At 38.2% G+C, this 18,853-nt stretch overlaps 1 protein-coding gene across 3 annotated transcripts in view; it reads right to left on the bottom strand.

The window, feature by feature from the left end:
- Window positions 1-18,853, bottom strand: part of TEX10 (testis expressed 10) — a 49,720-nt gene that overhangs the window by 13,402 nt on the left and 17,465 nt on the right. For 2 of the 3 annotated variants that reach the window (NM_001031008.3, XM_040684462.2), the window contains exons 7-11: window positions 17,162-17,297; window positions 14,373-14,548; window positions 13,533-13,710; window positions 2,006-2,094; window positions 759-892 (exon numbers count right to left, since the gene is read on the bottom strand). In NM_001031008.3, the coding sequence (NP_001026179.2) occupies window positions 759-892; window positions 2,006-2,094; window positions 13,533-13,710; window positions 14,373-14,548; window positions 17,162-17,297 (713 nt within the window). Of the gene's footprint in view, window positions 1-564; window positions 614-758; window positions 893-2,005; window positions 2,095-13,532; window positions 13,711-14,372; window positions 14,549-17,161; window positions 17,298-18,853 lie in introns of all 3 variants that reach the window. The other variant, XM_040684471.2, reaches the window with a different exon arrangement.

Raw genomic sequence — 18,853 nt, 5'->3', positions numbered from 1 at the left:
AAACTTTGTTATATTCTTCCTTTTGTATTCATGACAGATTTCATAAATACTGTAAAACTGACATGATTTAAAATATGATTTCACAACTTAAAGTGGTTTCTGTGGGCTAAGCTATAAAAAAGAGATGAGCCACAATGAAGATTAATATTTACCAGTTCTGAATAAAGTCTGGTGGCTCAGATCCCTTTAGAACCAATAATAAAATTAAGCTTTTAGTTCCCAATCCTTAGGATCTTACAAACAGGTACCAAATTCACAGTGAAGTTTATAATCCAGTCAACTTTGATCAGATAAGCATCAGAAGTTATTTGAAGCCACCAACACCAACTTAATTTTACTCCCAAGTAAAAATCTCATGTAATGCAAGTGGTTTCTTTTCAATTAACAGTGAAATTTCACAAAGAAAACTCTCCATAATTAATGTTTTTACAAGTTGTTGTTCTTTTTTTTCTCTCTGAAAGCCAAGCTGTATTGCTGGTCTTAAACCTCCCAGTGTCTGAGAATTTTCGACCAAGCCAAGGCTTCCACCCATTTTTTCCACGACCAGTGTTTTGAACACCATACCTGAATGTTCACCTTTTAAAGCAGCCTCCTTCGAAATATTATCTGCTGGCTGTAAGGAAAAATTAGCAGATTGACTGCTGTAACATTTTTCATTCTTTTTCAACCCACGAGAAGATTTTAGACACCTGCAGAAAAGGGATAGAGAGCATTTCGAGATTGAATGCTGTCATTTAGAATTAGTGTCGATGTATTACCTCTGTCACAGCCCAGTGGTGTAAAAACTGGTCCAGATCTGTTAGGTAAAGACGGACAGGTGAAAGCTGTGTCTGGCTAATGTGTGGTTTTCCTCTAATGCCCTGGAGACTAGTCAACTCCTCTCTTGAAAACCCTAGAGAAAAATAAGCAGTACAACAGTGTCACGAGACAAGCCAAGCACTCTTCTACTTTAACAGCATCATTCACATGATCTTGCTCGGTATTTTAAATTAGGTATATCAAAATCTAAGCTCTGATTTCCAAAAGAAAACAACAGATTGAAAGAATACCAATTTAAACCATAATGCGGTATGCAAGACCATACAAAGGCCACATTATATTTTCAACACACGTATCTTTAAAAAATGAACAAGCAAATAGAATGCAAGACAATTCACAGGGTGTTCACAATAATGCAGGGACTTTCATAATGCCCCACGGGCTTAAAAAAAAAATTAATTTGCCTAATTATTTCTAGCCAGGTATTAAATGCTTTAATAAAGCAGAACTGCTGATTCAAAGCAGTCAGTTCGTTCTTGTTTTCATTTTCTGCACCATCAATACCGCTGCCATCAGTTTTTCATGAAAAAGGTAATTTAGAATGCAAAGTAATTGAGTGTTAGAGATGATTCTCTTTATGACAGGGAAAGTTACTGGAAAATACTTCTCAGTAACGTTGTGCCATTTTAACCACCGCACCTTCCCAAAGTAAGTTGCAACAATAATTCTGTTCTGTGGTGATATCTGAGTGCAAATCCGGCAGGGAGGTGATTCTGTGCACGTGACAGCTCTGGGCAGTTCCCTTCAACATACTTTGATCACTTTATTCTGACAGTGTGTTTTTAATGGTGCAAGCACGTCCATAGGAAATCCAAAAGGCACTCTAAATTCATATTGTTACGAGCCAATCAGAGACATTCATTTCATCAGGTAAGTCTAGAAGAAAAAAATTCATTCAAGCTATGCAGGGAATTTGGATTTTCCTCACACTTTTATAAAATATTTGCAAGACATTAAGAAAAAGTAAGCAAATATTCGCCAGCATGGAAAATCAAAGCATATAAATAGGGTGTCAGAAATCGGATCAAGAGAAAAAAGGATATATCACAACAAAAATAAGCAATGGGATTAGAATCACTTTCAGGAAGTAACTACTTCACCATTTATTCCAGGTTCTACCCAGCAATGGACTACCAAAACAAATTTCATTTTGTTAACTCTAAATTATGACATTCATGTGAATTACCTATAAGGGTTGAAAACAAGAAGCTGAAATAGTCCACATCATTCACTGCATTATCCTGCACTTGGCACTTCCAGCCTGCAAAGGACGATCTACACAAAACCAACAGTAGATAGTTTATTAAAAAAACACGTCATTAAGAATTCACAACCTAATGGCATAATGCAATCAATTAGCATGGCTAAATTATTGATTTCAGCATTCCTGTTTCTAACGGCCGTCGTCAGAGTAGCATTTTAAACAGCTTCAGAAACAGAACTTGGTCTGTTCCAGACAAGTAACACTGAATTTCGTGCCCCTACACAGGCTCTGGTTGTCATGCAGACTGAATTACTGAGATAGCAAACTTTCATAAACACCTCTATCACCTTTCCTACAGCGACAACAGCCAACACAATAAATCAGTTTGATTTCTCTTGCTTGTATTTTTCATTACATTCACTAATTTTGATAGAGCCCTTTGCAGTAACAATAGATACCATTTCAAAGCAGCTTCATTGTCTACTTTAGAGTAGCTGAAGCTATTGAACATAGAATTAAAGACCTGCTTTGCAATTTAAAGCACATAAAGGAGCAATGTGCTAAGACACAGCAAACCTATTATCGCAGCTGCTTGACCTCTCCCTTTTCAGGGGCATTCTGTAAGACCATAACTTTTGTTTCTCAAATTCAAAACCATACATACTTGTGGAAATGTAATGTGGAGTGCTAGGGCTCTGCTTGCCCTGCTTTTGTCCTTCCCTACGCATCTCACTTGCAGCCAGTGCCATAGGCAATGCACTGGGCTATGCAGATCTTTCATCCAAAGCAGTGTCACTGCTCTTATTTGCTCCTCACATTAGCTTACCCACAAGCAGGATTCTGAAGCTTATGGCTAAGACTCTGGAAACCCTTCACATGTTTTACCAGTGTTGGTTTGCTACTCATACCTAACTATTTTCAGGCTCACGGAAACAGAATGAGCCTTTCAAGCATCCCAACAGGATACCATGCTAAGTGTCACTGACGTCTACAGCTGAGGAAGCAGAGAGAAGCACTGTTATTCTGCTCTGGGATCACAGAGAGCCCACAGAAAGAGACTTATTGAGTGCTTTTAAGACTCATCTGCAAGCAGAGCTGCACTGACACATGCACATATAAAACCAGAATCCTGGAACTCAGTTACAATCTACTTTTTTTTTAAAATGCCAAAGCTATCACATACGTAAAAACAAGTCTCAGCGTTACAAGAGCATTAGGGCTAAAAATAAGCCAGCACTCAATTAAGAAAGTGACAGAGGAAGTTGCCTATAATCTTCAGCTTCGCCTTTGTGCGTATGCCTTGTTGTACAATGTTGTTACATGTCACTGTCTCTAAAACAAATTCTGTCTCATTCAACTCACAGATGAATGGATTAATCAAGATTATGTAACAAAGGATACCACAGTCCGACTTGCTCCTGGCCTTACTAACTATCACATCCATCAGGCATGAGATGGAAAGTAAGAACGGAGCAGCTTGCAAATTCAGGTGAGCAAAGAGGTTTTAGGCATACTGGTTTGCATCCTTATCTGTACTGCAGAAGTTCCATGAGCTGCTGGATAAATCACAAACTTTTTTAAACTGGAGGCCAGTAACTCAGCAGTAACATTTCCCATCAGGTCTCATCCTCAGGTTATAGACTAATTTTTTTTTCAAAACAGAAAAGCCTTATTCGTAGTGGAGATTTCTCTTATGCTTTTCTTCCTATTGTCAGCACTTTATATAAATACTCTCCCAGTGACTGTGGTGCATTTAACACACAACGCAGCATGGAAAAAATAACACAAGGTCATTAAATCAAGGACTGGATCAGGATCTCACAGATACACACTGTACCAGATTAAGACTAAGACCCATGTCTTACTAGTAGTGCAAGTACAAGAAGAACACCACAGTATAAATAAAGTTAATTTAAACACAAAGTCTAACTAGTTATCAGTGCCTCAATTACCTCAGAATCCCAATGTCTATAGCACAGTTGAAGCTACTGCATTTTGGGATTTGTGTTAAGGCGAGCCAGAAATAGAGAACACAGAAGTTAAACTTAATTCTAGAAGAGATATTGACGTACTACAGTCACATTACAAACCATTTCAGAGATCTCAAGCCAAAGCTAGTAAAACTGCTACCATGGATGATTAAGAACTATATGCATTTTAAAATGGTTAAATGCTCATCAACGGGATGTTAAACATTTTACAAAAAAAATGATTTGTAGATGGGATAGAGGCAACAAGTTCATTATAATCTCCCTCCTTTGAATAAATTTTCACTGCAGTGGGAACCTGTTATCAAGTTGTATCGGTGAGACCCTTCCAGACAGCTACTCCAAACCCACTACTAATTTAACTACGATGAATTGAACGTTGCCACTTCCATAAGGTTATCTGCTATCCGTAAGAACATGTCTACCAAGATTTAGTACTGCACCTTTAAGTAACCCTTTTCATACACCAAATGGTATTAAAAGCAAATCTGAATCCAATTAACTTAAAAATCACTACTTCTCTTGCCATTAGCATAGAACATATTTATCTGTGACAGCATGCGTGCATATCATTACTTCTACCACTTGGTGCTAACTTTTAAAAGCAGATCCATTTCTGCTCATGCCATTATTTTCAGCTTAGGTTACATCAAAGGATTGCAAGTAAAATCTGTAAACCGCAGTTTGTGCACAAGTGATTATTTCTCAACCACATCCAATTATCATCATTGTGCTTCCTGATCTAAATTAGCTACCAGCAGATTTCTGGTTCAGGCTTCAGGTGTTGGTTTTGACATACTCATAAGAGGTCTTAAAGTAACCTAACGGGCTCCCATAGAAGAACTCCAATGAAACTTGCTGGAATAACTGTAGAAATTATTAACCTTCCTCCTATAAAATACAGAACTCAGACTCCAGGTGGCAATGCACCTATCAAACATGGCAAACCTTGCTTAGAATTTGGATTGGGTTATTTTGGCTTTTTTGTTGATGTTGTTGTTCAGTAACAAAGTTGAAAATAAGTGTAATGAACCTAAAAACTACTGTGTTCAGTCCAAGTATTTTTTAAGAGTAAAAAGGAAAATCAAATACAAGATTCACAATTCCTTTGAGACACTGATACTTACCACCCTTGTATTCATAAATGTGAGGATTACACAATTCAAGAAGTCTAAGATGAAAAAAATCTGAGTTTTCTGTTCAAGGAAACCAAAATCCAATTCTTTCAAATTCCAGGAAAGTGCTTCCATTGCCATAACAGAGGATACTCTAGCACACAGTGTTCCTGAAGTTTTACAGAAGCACTTAAGCATTTGAAAGAAAACAGGCTGATAAACCTAACTCACTCTGCGTTGAATGACCCCATTAAAAGTTCATTTTAACAATTGATCAGAGATTTAAATCAAAGCCTCCTACAATTGTTCCTTCACTTCTAGGTCACAAAATTGTTCTGAAAGGGGTTTCCTAAAAGGAGTTTTTTTCTGTCTTCCACTGATGCACTCAGTTCCACCCAAAACAGGTACATACTCTGTCTGGCACGGCCATCAGCTGATTCACCCATTTCCTGGACAAACAAAAATAAAAATCCACCCAGACTACAACTCAGTGAAAAATGAATTAAGAAAGCTTAGCTACGAGTTATCTGAGGAGCACCCCTCCTCAAAATAGTCCAATGACCAAGTCTCGCTGTTAGGAAATAGGCCTCCCTCTCAGAGGAAGGTAGTGAACTCAAATGTTCTGCATCCTCAGCAGAAGCCTTCATAAGGGGTAAACACGCATGAATAAGGAATAATCTATAATACTTATAAAAAAGAAATCCAGAAAACTAAGAAGATACAGTGTAGGAAAGGAAGGCTTCACATGAAGAGAGGACTGGTTTTAAGGGTAAGAAAAGGTGGGCAGAACTAACTGCGCAGCTCATACAGCTGAAGACAGACATCATTGGAGGTTCATGAGATCTCTGCAGGCACTCGTACTGTAGCCTACTCAGAAACAACCCAGAAAGAGAGATGACAAAGCCTGCCAACAATGTTCACATTACTCTCTGTTTTAAAGTACCATTCAGTCAGCTCATTCACCTATCACAGATGACACACCACCACCTCCCAGATGCACATTCTATCTTTCTGCAACTCATGAAGATAAAAGTGAGCATCTCTTTTTGCCCACCCAGGAGTTTGGGTAAAGCCTCAATGTAAGAGAAGCGAAGCGAACTGATTCTTTCACAATAGTTGCAATAAACACACTGTTTTCACTGCATGAAGCAAGTCTGAATTTTTCTCCAGAACCACAGACACACAGCGCAACACCTTTTATCACTTGCACATCTTCCACTGATCAATCAGGCGCTGCATTCAGAAGTCTTCCAGAGAAAGAGGTGAAGAAATGGTTTCCTCTTTCTTTTGACTTCCTGTTTTAATGATGTAGGCCATCTACAATCTCTCAATACAGTGAGCCTGATACCAGCCTAGAGAGTTCAACTATCAAGACTAAACTGCTTAGCTGCCTCTCACTGGGAGCAGGAGACTTCCACCAAGATGCCGGAGCAGGTTCTCCAGAGTTGAGGACTCCCATTTCTTCAGCATACTACTCAGTGGTCACTGTACAAGTAGCTGACTAAAACCCTTCCAAGACAATAGCATATAGGTCTCTCATCTAGCGAGTCTCCACATAAAAGCACTACAAACCCCTCGTGTTTTACATACACACCTAGCTGCAAAACCAGTAGCACTGCCAACAAACCTTTAACGTGGTGCTTATATGTAAGAACACCTGTAAAACGTAAGGTAAAGAAAGAACCATGGAATTAGCTGGCACGAAGAGTTTGGCAAGTACATTACAACACATCCCAAATGTTCCCACATTCTCATTCTAAAGAATTATGTGCACATAAACAACAAAACACACTGGAAGGAACAAATTCACATGTAAGTGCCATACTAGGACGGGTGCACAAAACAAATCAGTTTTGTGTTACACTGTCAATAAGGACTGGGACACCGTGTCTGCAAACCAGATTTTGAAAGGGCGGGAACCCAAGACACGCAGATGTTGAAATTATACAAAACTCAGCATCTCTGAATACTTTTCCAGCCCTGCCTCCATGTCCCTTTCATTCACACCAACTTAGCTGTAGACAGCACGGGTCTTGGACGTGAACTATGAAAGCAAGTGAAGAGCTTTTCCTCTACCTTTAACAGGCTGTTGTATGTAGGCAATCATTTGCTAGTGGTGTGAGGTTATCTCCTTTTAAGGATCAAGTGCTTCCATTTGGAGATGTGGCAAAACACAACAAACATCTGCAAGGAATTAAGAGGGATTTGCAGAAAAATATGAATCCTATTTTTAAAAAAATAACAATTTGAGCTATGCTTTGTTAAAAGTAAGCCTGTCTGCTACTCATTTGCTCTAAGGTTGCGAAAGCTGTCTGAAGAAAAAAATTGCTTACACATTATAAATGACAGCACAAATCAGAAGCATTCACTAATGAGCAAAAGGCATTTACTGCCTGGTGCAACTGTAAATGCAGTAATATAATTCTTCTCCTCCTGGTTAGGGATATCAAACGGCAAATAAGAACGTGGGGACAAATTTAGAGGGCTGTCCTTAAAGAAAAGCTTAGCATTCTCCCTTTCAAGTCTTAGGCTTCACATAACAGCGAGCAAAATTTGGATGAAGGAATGTGCTGTAACACACCCAGATCTGAAGCTCAGGGTGAATACAGACTTCACCACTCTTACATTTTTCTTAGCAATCTACTCCTAACAACTACACCTTCCTACACCTCTGTGCTTTTCAGCTTATACTACGAGGTGCATCCACCTGATCTTCCTTTGTACCACTTGTAAAGACTTGAAAGTAGGGATAGAGGGAGAGTGTTTTATTTTAAATGAGAAAAAAAACACTCCTTCACAGCAATGAGTTACAATTTTCTCTCCAAGATTCTCCCTGCTCGTAAATACTTATTTGGGAATGTTTTTCTTTACTACAACAATGCATTCCATAAGTCTTTAATAAAGCAGAGTGCAGGCTCCTAGTGACCTACGCTTTACATTATCACTGTGCCTCCCCAGTCCACATTGGCAAAAGCTACAGATCACATAACTAGGAAAAGTAAATAAAGTAGTATTTACTAAAAACTATGGCCTAAAACAACTCTGGATAACATATTTGGTGTTTGTTATAACAGAAGGTACAAGTCCACTCATGTTCTTCCTAAGCACCAGACTCCTGAAGGCAGCAGGAACCAACATGCCCACTTGCTTGATGAGATGCCAACACCATCTCCTAAGGAAATAATCCGTTTACAGGAATGACAAGCAGAAGGCAACTTATCCTCAGAGTTATAACAACTTATAAAGTCTAGGAATTCCCACATCACTTATGTCCAGAGAGGTTGTGGATGCCCCATCCCTGGAGGTGTTCGAGGCCACATTGGACAGGGCCCTGGGCAGCCTGGTATGGAGGTTGGTGGCCGTGCCTGCAGCAAGGGGGTGGAGCTTGATGATCTTTGAGGTCCCTTCCAACCCAGGCCATTCTATGATTCTAGGTGTTCCTTGGAGAGAGCGCTCAGCCTTTGCGTATGGCTTTCATCCTTCTTTTCTACAGCAACAGAAGCAGCGGGGAGAGAGCCCAACAAGAAACGGCTCTGTGAAGCCACTGGAAATCTCACTATGCACACTTCAAATGAGAAATGCCATAAATTAATTCCCTCCACATACCTTTCTATTTTGTTTTAAATCTAGGTAGCACAGTGTTATCTGTGCAATTCCCTGTTGCAGTGATTTGCAGACACTCCATTCCAATAGATAAAGTTGTTTTAAAAGCTTGTAGCTATTATGCTTAAATAAAGCATATAAATAAATAGTGTTCATGTGATTATGCCAAAATGATTTTCCTACTTGTACCACAACACGTTAAAAGGAAAGAGAACTTATCCCATAGCATCAGCAATCTAATATCTTAGTTAAGATATTTGATTACAAGGTCATAGCCTGCATTTCTTAATCCAAATTTCATAGAATACATCACACTAAGTACTCAGATTATATATTAACTCTGAGAGCTGCTCTGAAAATAAGTATTATTTTATTATGAGTATTCTGTGCCAACACATTTTAACCATTCTTTAATTAGCAGAGACCTACTATTTGATTATCTAGAAGGCATTCCAATAAATCATGAATGAAAAATAATTTTTGACGTTAATTCCCTTATGAACACGACATGTTGCATCGCAACAAAAGGTTTGTCTTAATACATTAAAGCCGTGCCACGTAAATAATGACAATTCCATCTTGCGGATTCAGGGCAAACACTCTATAAAATATTTCCCATATCCTTCCATTTGCTTCCACAGATTTTAGCCTGTTAGACGCTTAAATCAGAGAGTGACTCAGAGAATTCATCTCCTTCCAAGAAGCTGTTACCTCTAATTTCTCTCACACTGAAGTCGCAGACTGTTCTCATGTTCCTCCAGACCTTTCGCCTTCTGTAGGAAGAAAGGTTTTCATCTCCTAACTCTCCATCTCTCAAATCCCAACCTGACTGGATTTAAAGTTACATCTCAGGCCCTGCACAATAGACACTGGAGAAGAAGAGAGGGGAAGGTAAGCCAAGCCACCACATTCAATCTCTTATTTTCACGTGAAATTCTTAACTGTATCTAACCTAGAGAACTGACAGCAGGAAAGCTCATTCTCTGGCAACAGACATCAATTAGTGTTGTCTAGTCATGTTTGCACTTTTAGATTGCCACCAACCTAAACAGGGTGGCTCCACTTAAGCCATTGTAAATTTCCAAATGCTTCTAGGCTTGCACTCTCCAGGACAGCTTTAGTGAATAGAAGCCAAAAGCATATCAAGAACTGTTCTAGTAATTTAGCAGCATAGATGATCACTCTTATAAGCCTTCCCGTTACATACAGCAGTAGTATCAGCATCATCTCTCAGCACATGCAGACCACCATGGCTCACCTGGTGGCTTCAGGCAAACCACCTGGCTACTGATTTCACCATCACAAAAATAAAAGTGGAAAACACAGGATGTCTTAAAAATCCTCTTCCAATCAACAAAAGCTTTGAAATTATACAATAATGATAATTTCATGTTCACTGCCTGATATCGTGACAGGACTGTGGTTTAAGCCATCTACATACATTTACTATCTACTTTTATAGTTTGCACACATGTGCACACACAAGATGTGTAAGTTCTTTCAGTTTATAATGATTGGTCCTGGGATAATTTTAACAGTCCTATTATCATCCATATGTACATTCATCAGATTCACTATCACGCAGCTTCTCCCTAGCAAGCATACATGGGCATGTATGCACATCCTCAGATGCACGTAAGAACGTACGTGCTCCAAAGTCAGAAATAATGTAGAAATAAAGGCTTTCAAAGACATTGAAAACAATTACCACATACAGTAGTGAGCCTCTGATGCTACTGAATGCAATCTATTAAAAGCATGACAGATAAGCAGGTGGCTTAGCAAAAAGAGATTTATAAAAACTATCCCCTCACCCGAGAAAACAAAAAATGCAATGGAAGAAAAATAGTGCCATCTAGTGACAACACTATTTTTACTGATAAATGAGGTCTCTGAATGAACTGATTTCTAACAGGTGCTTTATACAAAGTTTAAAGCTACAGAAAGCAACAGAAAATGTCCAAGCAATCACAGTGGGGCACAGCACTAAGTTACATATATTTTGAAATAGTACTGTTACTTTCAAGAACTTCATGTTGAACTTAATCACAGTGACACAATTCTGGTAAATGACTGCCAGAAATTACTCAGTCCCTCTCTCTTTCATCAAGGCTTTACCCTCTGCTACCCATGGTATAGTTGCATTCACTCAATTTTAAATACCTCCTGTGAGGTATATTCTATACCCTCTTCCTACACAGTCTACTCCAGACTTGCCTCTAGCACTCCAAGCAAATATTTTTCTTACATTTCATATCTATCTTTTTAATCCTGATAAAAATGCTTTCCCTCATTCCTCTTCAAAAGCCTTTTACACACACAAGTTCCTCCTCCTTCCCAGTCTCATTTGCCTAACAATGCCGATTTGTTAGTCATTCTCCATTATCACAGCTAACAGACTTCGTTCTTTGTCTGCTCTCCTTTAGACTCAGTCCAGTTTGTCCACATCATTACCCAAAAAATCAAGCCACCAAACTGAACACAGTAATCCAGCTAGGCATTACTGATAAGAGCTAGAAAATTATTTAATGTACCCTACGTGCAATAACAGGTAATGAAGTTCCTTAAAGCCCAGATACAGTTCAGATCTAGAAAATGGATTACTGTGTCCTCAACTGCACAACTCTCTTCCCAACAAGAAGATACATGAGAATGCTCTGTTCTCTGGCAATTAATATCAATTAATACTTATTTCTGTGTTTTTACATGCATGATGGCTAATTTCAGTCACCCAAGAACGGTCCCAAAGATTTTTTTTTTCTGGACACCCACTTCACAGCAGCCCATTTCTGACATCATTTCAGTTCTCCAATTCTTATAGGCATCCTATGATGAATTTCTTAATATAAAAATCTACAATTGTGACCAGAAAATAAAACACCTTTCACAAAACAAATTTTTGAGCCACAGCTGAAAAAAGGTCAAGCCTCTTTTCAAGTTCCTTAAGACTCCTACTACTACAGTTGGCAATGTAGGTGAGAGTATTTTCAATGCCATCACATTCATTTTGTCTGTAAAAGCCTTATTCAAACCTTTACAAGGACTTGCGTTTTTTTCAGGTGCATTTCTAAAGACAACTGATCAAGTTCCTATTTAACACTGACTCCTCTTAACACAGTGGGAACTGACTTACCAAAGAGAAGCAATGCTCAGTTAAGATTAGTATCTCTTTTACAAGTTTCATTTTTCATAGTTACTTCAGATCAACTTCTTAGGTAGATAACCCACAACCTTTGAATCCAATTTCATTTAAAACATGTTCCAAATGCCATAAATTAAGATAAAAAGACTTTCTTTACACCTCTGAGAAAGTTGCTCCTCCTCCTCTGCTGCCAAGATGTAACCTACTGTGGTAAGCACACCAACCTCCAGCAGACTCTCACATCTTCTGCCAAAATGATCAAATGGCCCACCTAGTACCTTCAAATAAACTTCAGAATACAGCTCTACTGTTACTGTAAAAGTCTCCCAAAATGAAAATCAGATAAGATCTAATTAAAAAAAATTAATCACCTCAGAGTTTATTACTGTCTTCACACAATGCTTTCCTTTGATTTGTTCAGTTTGCCACTGAAGTTCCCATATATGGCAAGGATTTTTTTTTTTTTTTTTAAACAGTGGAGATCCTCCCTCCCAAAGCCAAAAAGAGATTTTCATTTTTACAGCAGCAATGTGTTATGTAGAGAATATTATAAATTTTAATCACCATAACATCATGTGTTACTCAGCTTATTCTCAAGTTATACAGCTAATATTTGGCAAAGCATTGTGTTATGTTATAGTTTAACAAAAACAAATCCGAAAAAGCACAAAGAAAAAAAAATGTTGCTAAGTATAATTCAGACAAGGTTAACTCCTGTTCATTTATGCAGGCTCTAACAATACTGAGCAACGTCATGAAACCTTAGCCTCCACTCACTTCCATGGAACAGCAACCTCTCCCCAACTTCATCAATAAACTCAAGCCAGGAGCAAAACAACAAGTGTGTGAATGATTTCTAACAAGGCACTCGCCCAGTAGTAACCATGACTTGAATATTTAAGCGTGATAATTATAGGAAAAGCAAGTTTTAATGCTTTAAAAACAAAGCAGAAGAGGACTGGTTGGTTATTTTGCACTACAAACACTATCAAGTCAAAGTATTTATGAGGTCAAGTCATAGAATGGTTTAGGCTAGAAGGGACCATTAAGATCACCTAGTTCCAACCCCCTGCTATAGGCAGGGACACCTCCCTCTAGACCAGGTTGCTCAAAGCCCCATTCAGCCTGGCCTTCAATGCTTCCAGGGAGGGGGCATTCACAACCTCACTGGGCAACCTATTCCAGTGTCTTACGACCCTCACAGCAAATAATTTCTTCCTAATGTCTAGTCTAAATCTACCCTCTTCCAGTTTAAAGCCATTTCCCCTTGTCCTGTTGCAAAAAGCTCTTACAAAAATACCCACCCTGGCTTTCCTGTATGCCCCCTTCATGTATTGAAATGAGAAGTATTTACAAGGAAAAGCCACCAACAGTGGCAGACCAAAGACCACCAGTGTTAACATTCTGGGTAGAGAGCGCTCAATACTGCATAAGAAACACAACTTTGTCGTCAAGCACTGCAGAAAATAGGCCAGTGTAAGGACAAGGCAAAGTGTAGGAGTATGATTTGATAGAAGCATTAAATTACATCATGGTGCCAATTCTTACATTCTGTATCGATCTTTTGTGTTTTAAACAAGCACAAACCAATAACGAAGTTCATGTTTAACAAAATCAATGGTGTTTTCACCCCTACTTAAAGAGCAGGTTGAGCACATTACCTCATGCGCAGTATGCCAATAAGAGTGGCAGCGAGCTCGGAGGACATTCTTCCCATGATACAGCAGCGACTCAAGCAGGCCAGCAGGCTGGTGGGCAGGCACGGGAGGAAGTACACCAGCTGCACCAGCCGCCGCTGGGCCTCGGCTGGGAGAAGAACCAGAGTGCCATCTAGTGGGTCTGAAACAACACAAAGAATGAATTACAAGCTGGGCACAAAATACACTTTAGATTCTTCAAAAGAGGCTAATAAACTTAAATGTTAACAAAGTTTGGAACATTCTATCTTTTGATATTTGAATGTGTGGAAATCCATTGTCTCACATTTCCCATTTCACATCTTCAAGAGCAAGCAGCACAAGCTTATCTTCAAACTGGAAACAAACTAGGCCATTTTATGTGCCTTGGTCAAGACTATTAACTAAATGTTATCACAATACTCCCAACAAAATTGCCAGAATGCACCACAGCACAACTCCAGAGAAATGTACACTTTTTTAAATTATTTTAGCAGAATACTTTACAGGTGCAATACATTAATGGAAGAAAAAATCTTTGGGAAATCTTGACAAGTGTATTTAAAATGTCAAATTTCAAACTTCTTTAAATACACAAAATCAGATTAAAGTCCTGCTAACTTCGACCAATCGCTTTGCCACTTTGGCAAATGACATACGTGGTGCCATGGTTCCGTTCAATCTACATTGCAAGACTGAACAGATATCCCAACACACGCGGTACACACTTGATATTCACCTAGGAAACCTCTATTTTCAACATACTGCAACTTTCCTGCCAAGGGACTGGAAAAAAATGTGGAACACTGCAGTGCAAAGTCTTACCATATATTTGAACAGCAGTGGCTTGTAAACTTTGCAGTAGTTCCTTGTTCGAGCGAGAAGCAGCAGAATGAATGATATCGATCAGCTGATTTGAAAGCTCAGGGTTTCTCAGGCCAAGCAGAGCAAGTTGCTGAGGCAAGCCAGCCAACCAGCGAGATAAAACTTTACTTCGACTTCTGAAGAAAGGGAGCAAAAAAATAACACAACCCTTTACCCTTCCTAGTCTTGACTAAGTTGCTTTAACATTAGGTGTAATTAAATTATAACCAACTGCAATAAGATGATTTGCCTATAATAAATATTTTAATATTTCATGTGACAGCTGAGCACACTGGCATGCTACAAGGGTTATAATAAAGGTATTTATTTGATCACAGAATCACAGAATGGCCTGGGTTGGAAGGGACCTCAAGGATAACGAATGTCCACCCCCCGCCACAGGCAGAGCCACCAACCATTCTGTGACTCTGTGATTGATCCATAGTTTTTGCAATACATACTTTTAACTCTTCTTGAAAGTATTTCTGTGAACTGTAGGCCAGCAAAGCAACATTGCTATTTCTCCTATGTTTTATCATTTTATACTTAATGAACTATGAGTCAAGCTGAAATTCAATGTGATTACTACATCCTGAATAGTACTGATCTCCCCAGTCAAGCTCTTACTCTTTTTAGCAGATTTTCAAATTCAATTCTACCTTACTGACATTTTGCTTCTCCATTCAGATACATCTTAAAACAGAACAAATCAGAACTCACTGCTTTAAGTAGGACTTGATAACACTATTCTAGTTCATTTACTTTTCCTATTCAACTACTACAATAAATCAAGCATTTATGTCAGCCATAATGAAGTTCTTCATCTTCTCCCCTGGTGAAGATCCAAAATGTCTTTTTCATCTGGTTTCATTTCTTAATCAATGACGATTAAAAAGCAACAATATTTAAAAATGAGACTAAAAAAAAAAAAAAAAAAACAAGTTTCCAAGAACAAATCCAAAACCTATTACCTCCCCGCCAAAAAATATTAACCTGGGTGACCTGAAAATCCTGCTTTGCCTTTTTAGACTTTACTATATTTCTACTTATATTATACATAAAACAGTAAATACTGAGATCAGTGAAGATTTTTATATAGGTCTCTTACTTACACTGTCCAGATTTGAAAGTAATTTTTTCAAGTGCAATTTAATTATTAATGCAATAATTAAATTAAGGATACCTGTATCTTATTTATTGTCTTGTCACTGAATTCCTATGCCATGCTGGCAAATTACCTCAACCACGACTCTCCTAAAGGTGCTGTTATTCAAAGACATTCACTCTCTTAACAATTTGTTACCTCCAGATACACAAAATCATACCAAAAACTTTGACCAAACCACATATGTAATTCCTCACCCTACCCACAAGCCATTCACAGCCAAGTCATTTATTCTTCCTGTGAACACTAACACAAAGCTGAACATTGCAAATGTAGAAAACACAGTAAAAAGGAATTAAGGAATAACTGGAAGAATAATTTAGTTCAATTTGCAGGATTAGCAGTTAGAAAAAGGAAATTAGACATAGAAATCAGGATGGAGAAGTGTTTACAGAGAAACTTGCTGTTACTGAAAACATCGCCATTCCATGTAGAGGACTGAGAAGGAGAACAGCAGGAAAACTACTGCTGCTTGTGACATCTAAAGGTAGAAAGGCAAAGCCTCCTAGGCATTAGATGGCTATATGAAATTGCAGATGAGATGTTTTGAGACTTCCAGGTAAGTACAGATAAAAGTGGTTATGTGAGCTCTGGGCAACAGCAAAATGTATGAAAAAAAAATTCATGTCTTTCACCTCTAGATAAAAAAGAAAAATGGGATGTTGCCAAGTTTTTTCTCCCTGTCTTTCAAACTCCCTCCTTTATTTCCTACTGTTAAAATAGCAGTGCTAGATTTCTGTCTCTACATCCAATTATCGGTATTCAGACTTGCCCATTTTACAAGAGTTAGAGTAGAAGAGGTACAGAAAAGAATTCCCAAAGACTGACTTCGCTAATGAACAGCAGCATTTCTGGGAGCCCCAAGGTTTGATTTTAGCCTAGCAACAGAAGTAGATAGTGTGGATCTGATCATACGTCCTTTTATAGTTCTCAAGGCTGATGCAGACTGATCTCTATTTAAGGACTTTACATAGCTAGAACCAGATGAGTTGACAAGTCTCAACCTTTCTAGAATAATTTAGATAAATCTTACACTGAAAAACTCTAACAGCAACATAGAGAATAATTTCCTCTTACCTGAAGCAATTCTGGTACCTAATAGCTTCAAGAAACCAGGAACCAAAAGGACAACATTTTCTTAACCCTAGTCTCTTTAGAGTCACTCATCCAAAGTGATGAAAGAAAAGTATTTTTAATAAAGAAAATTACACACTAGGCTAGCCATGCACTAACAGAACCACTTCAGTCACAAGTCCATGACCTCAGGCTGGAGTAATGGACACGGGTCCATTGCTATAGATGCACAGCACTGACAACCTACGGAAGGCTACCACATGAGTAGAAACAACGAACTTGTTGTTAAAAGATTAATTGCAAGTTAAGCATTAAATCCAGTACTTAGATTAAGGAAAAAAAAAGATACATAGGCTTATATACATCAACCTGAACTTTGAAATTTCAGCGACAGTGCCAAATCAGACCCACACAAACATTTCACAACTCACACACACAGGAAATTAATATTCTAACTTTCAACATAAATATGCTGTGTTGAAACTAAAGAGAATACTGAAGCGTTTTTTACCTGATTCTTTGAGTCTTCGAATCTTCTTTTTGGTAAACTCTGCTAAAAAATTTCAAAAGCAACGTACGGACAGGAAAGAGCAGATTCCTTTGCTGGTATAGCGTATATACTGCTTTAATCAAGGGTTCTGTAGCCACTAGAAAGAAAAAAAATAATAATATAATAAAATAATCATGCATATATACCAATCATACATCCTGTGTGTGCATCTGAAAATACCTACAGTCATCTTTGAAGGACCAAAACATTTCGCAACAGCTGAACAGAATTCTAAATCATTACATCACCTTGTTGTATACTTTATGAAGGAAGCACATGAATATAGAGACAACATAGGAATGAAAACTTCATAGCCTCCTGAAGGCAACTTAGTGCACCAGGTCGCAAGGTAGCTCAGAACTAATGAAGTCCTATTTCCCACAGCTGCATTCCACAGCCTTTTTCCCCTACAGAAATAAAAACACTCTCCTTTACTCATCATCAATGCATCCAAAATCTCACTGTCGGTGTCTTCAGTTATCTCCCTGCTAGCTACCTTTCTCCCTGTGCACATCAATCTGATTACCTCTCCACATCTCTGAAGCAGCCAGCTCCAAGCCATATTCTCTGATTAACATGAAAATGCATACCTCCAGAGGCACTGGAAAGTCGCTACAAAGAGAACTGCCAAACTTGCACTGCAAGCTTTTCTTCTCTGAAGCTTCAGCCAGCTATGCTTTATCACCAGGCTTAAAACAATGTCTGAGTTCTAACCTTATGTTAAAGTCGGCTAAAACTGGCCAGCAAGTGCAGAAGGTACAGCACACTAAGAACATGACAAAACGTGTTCTTTAAAAGCCAGACTAAACTATTGGAAGTAAAAATTAAGTGTGAAAAGATCATACAATCCTTTGTTTTCCATTCAAATGAACAGAGCAGTTTAAGTTATATATTCAAAAACAGCTGAAGTAACAGAACAGAGCTACTTCTGCCCATGGAAATCACACTTTAACAAGAATGCTCCATACTAAAAATGACTACAGGTCCAGATCAGGGGTTGGTTCCCAGTGGTGAAGTTCCAGCAAAAACAAGGAATGTACTTAAGTTACTACACATAGTAAAAGGCACACTACAAAAAACTGAAATGGCGTGGTCATACTCTATCACAATGCAGGCAGCCATTCAGAAGTTGAAATCTAACAAATTTGTCAACCAAAAAAATATATCAAATATTAGAAAGAATTTTAATTAGGATAAACTACTACATTATTTTGACTTCACCAGGAGCATTAACTTACCCATTTCACAATCCTACAATTATCTTGGACAGCATTTCTTAAACAGCACGCTAGCTTACTCTTAATTAGCTAGCAGTTCATAAATGAGCTAGAAATCATATAAAGGTATAAATGTCAACTGAACAACTGTAATAAGAAATAAATACTTTAAGCACACAGAACATTCAGCCACCTTCCAATAACTCTCCATGGCACGTTCTGTAAAGCAAGTTCCACTGTTTGAATTGGTTCCTATAAATGGGACAAGTTTAAATACAAAATTCTAAAACCCACTATTAAAAAAGTAGTATTTAAAAGGTCCAAAATGTACAGACTTCCAAAACACAGTTGAAGTACTCATGCTCCAGTTTTAATCACACAGCAACTCCCCTTCTGAAGTGACTGTTTTCTCTCTCTCACTTGAAGGAAAATTACA

This window comes from Gallus gallus, chromosome 2, assembly GCF_016699485.2.
Source record: "Gallus gallus isolate bGalGal1 chromosome 2, bGalGal1.mat.broiler.GRCg7b, whole genome shotgun sequence".
Classification (NCBI taxonomy): Eukaryota; Metazoa; Chordata; class Aves; order Galliformes; family Phasianidae; genus Gallus; species Gallus gallus.
The sequence above is the reverse complement of the archived record's forward strand: the minus strand, read 5'-3'. Positions and strand labels throughout refer to the sequence as shown.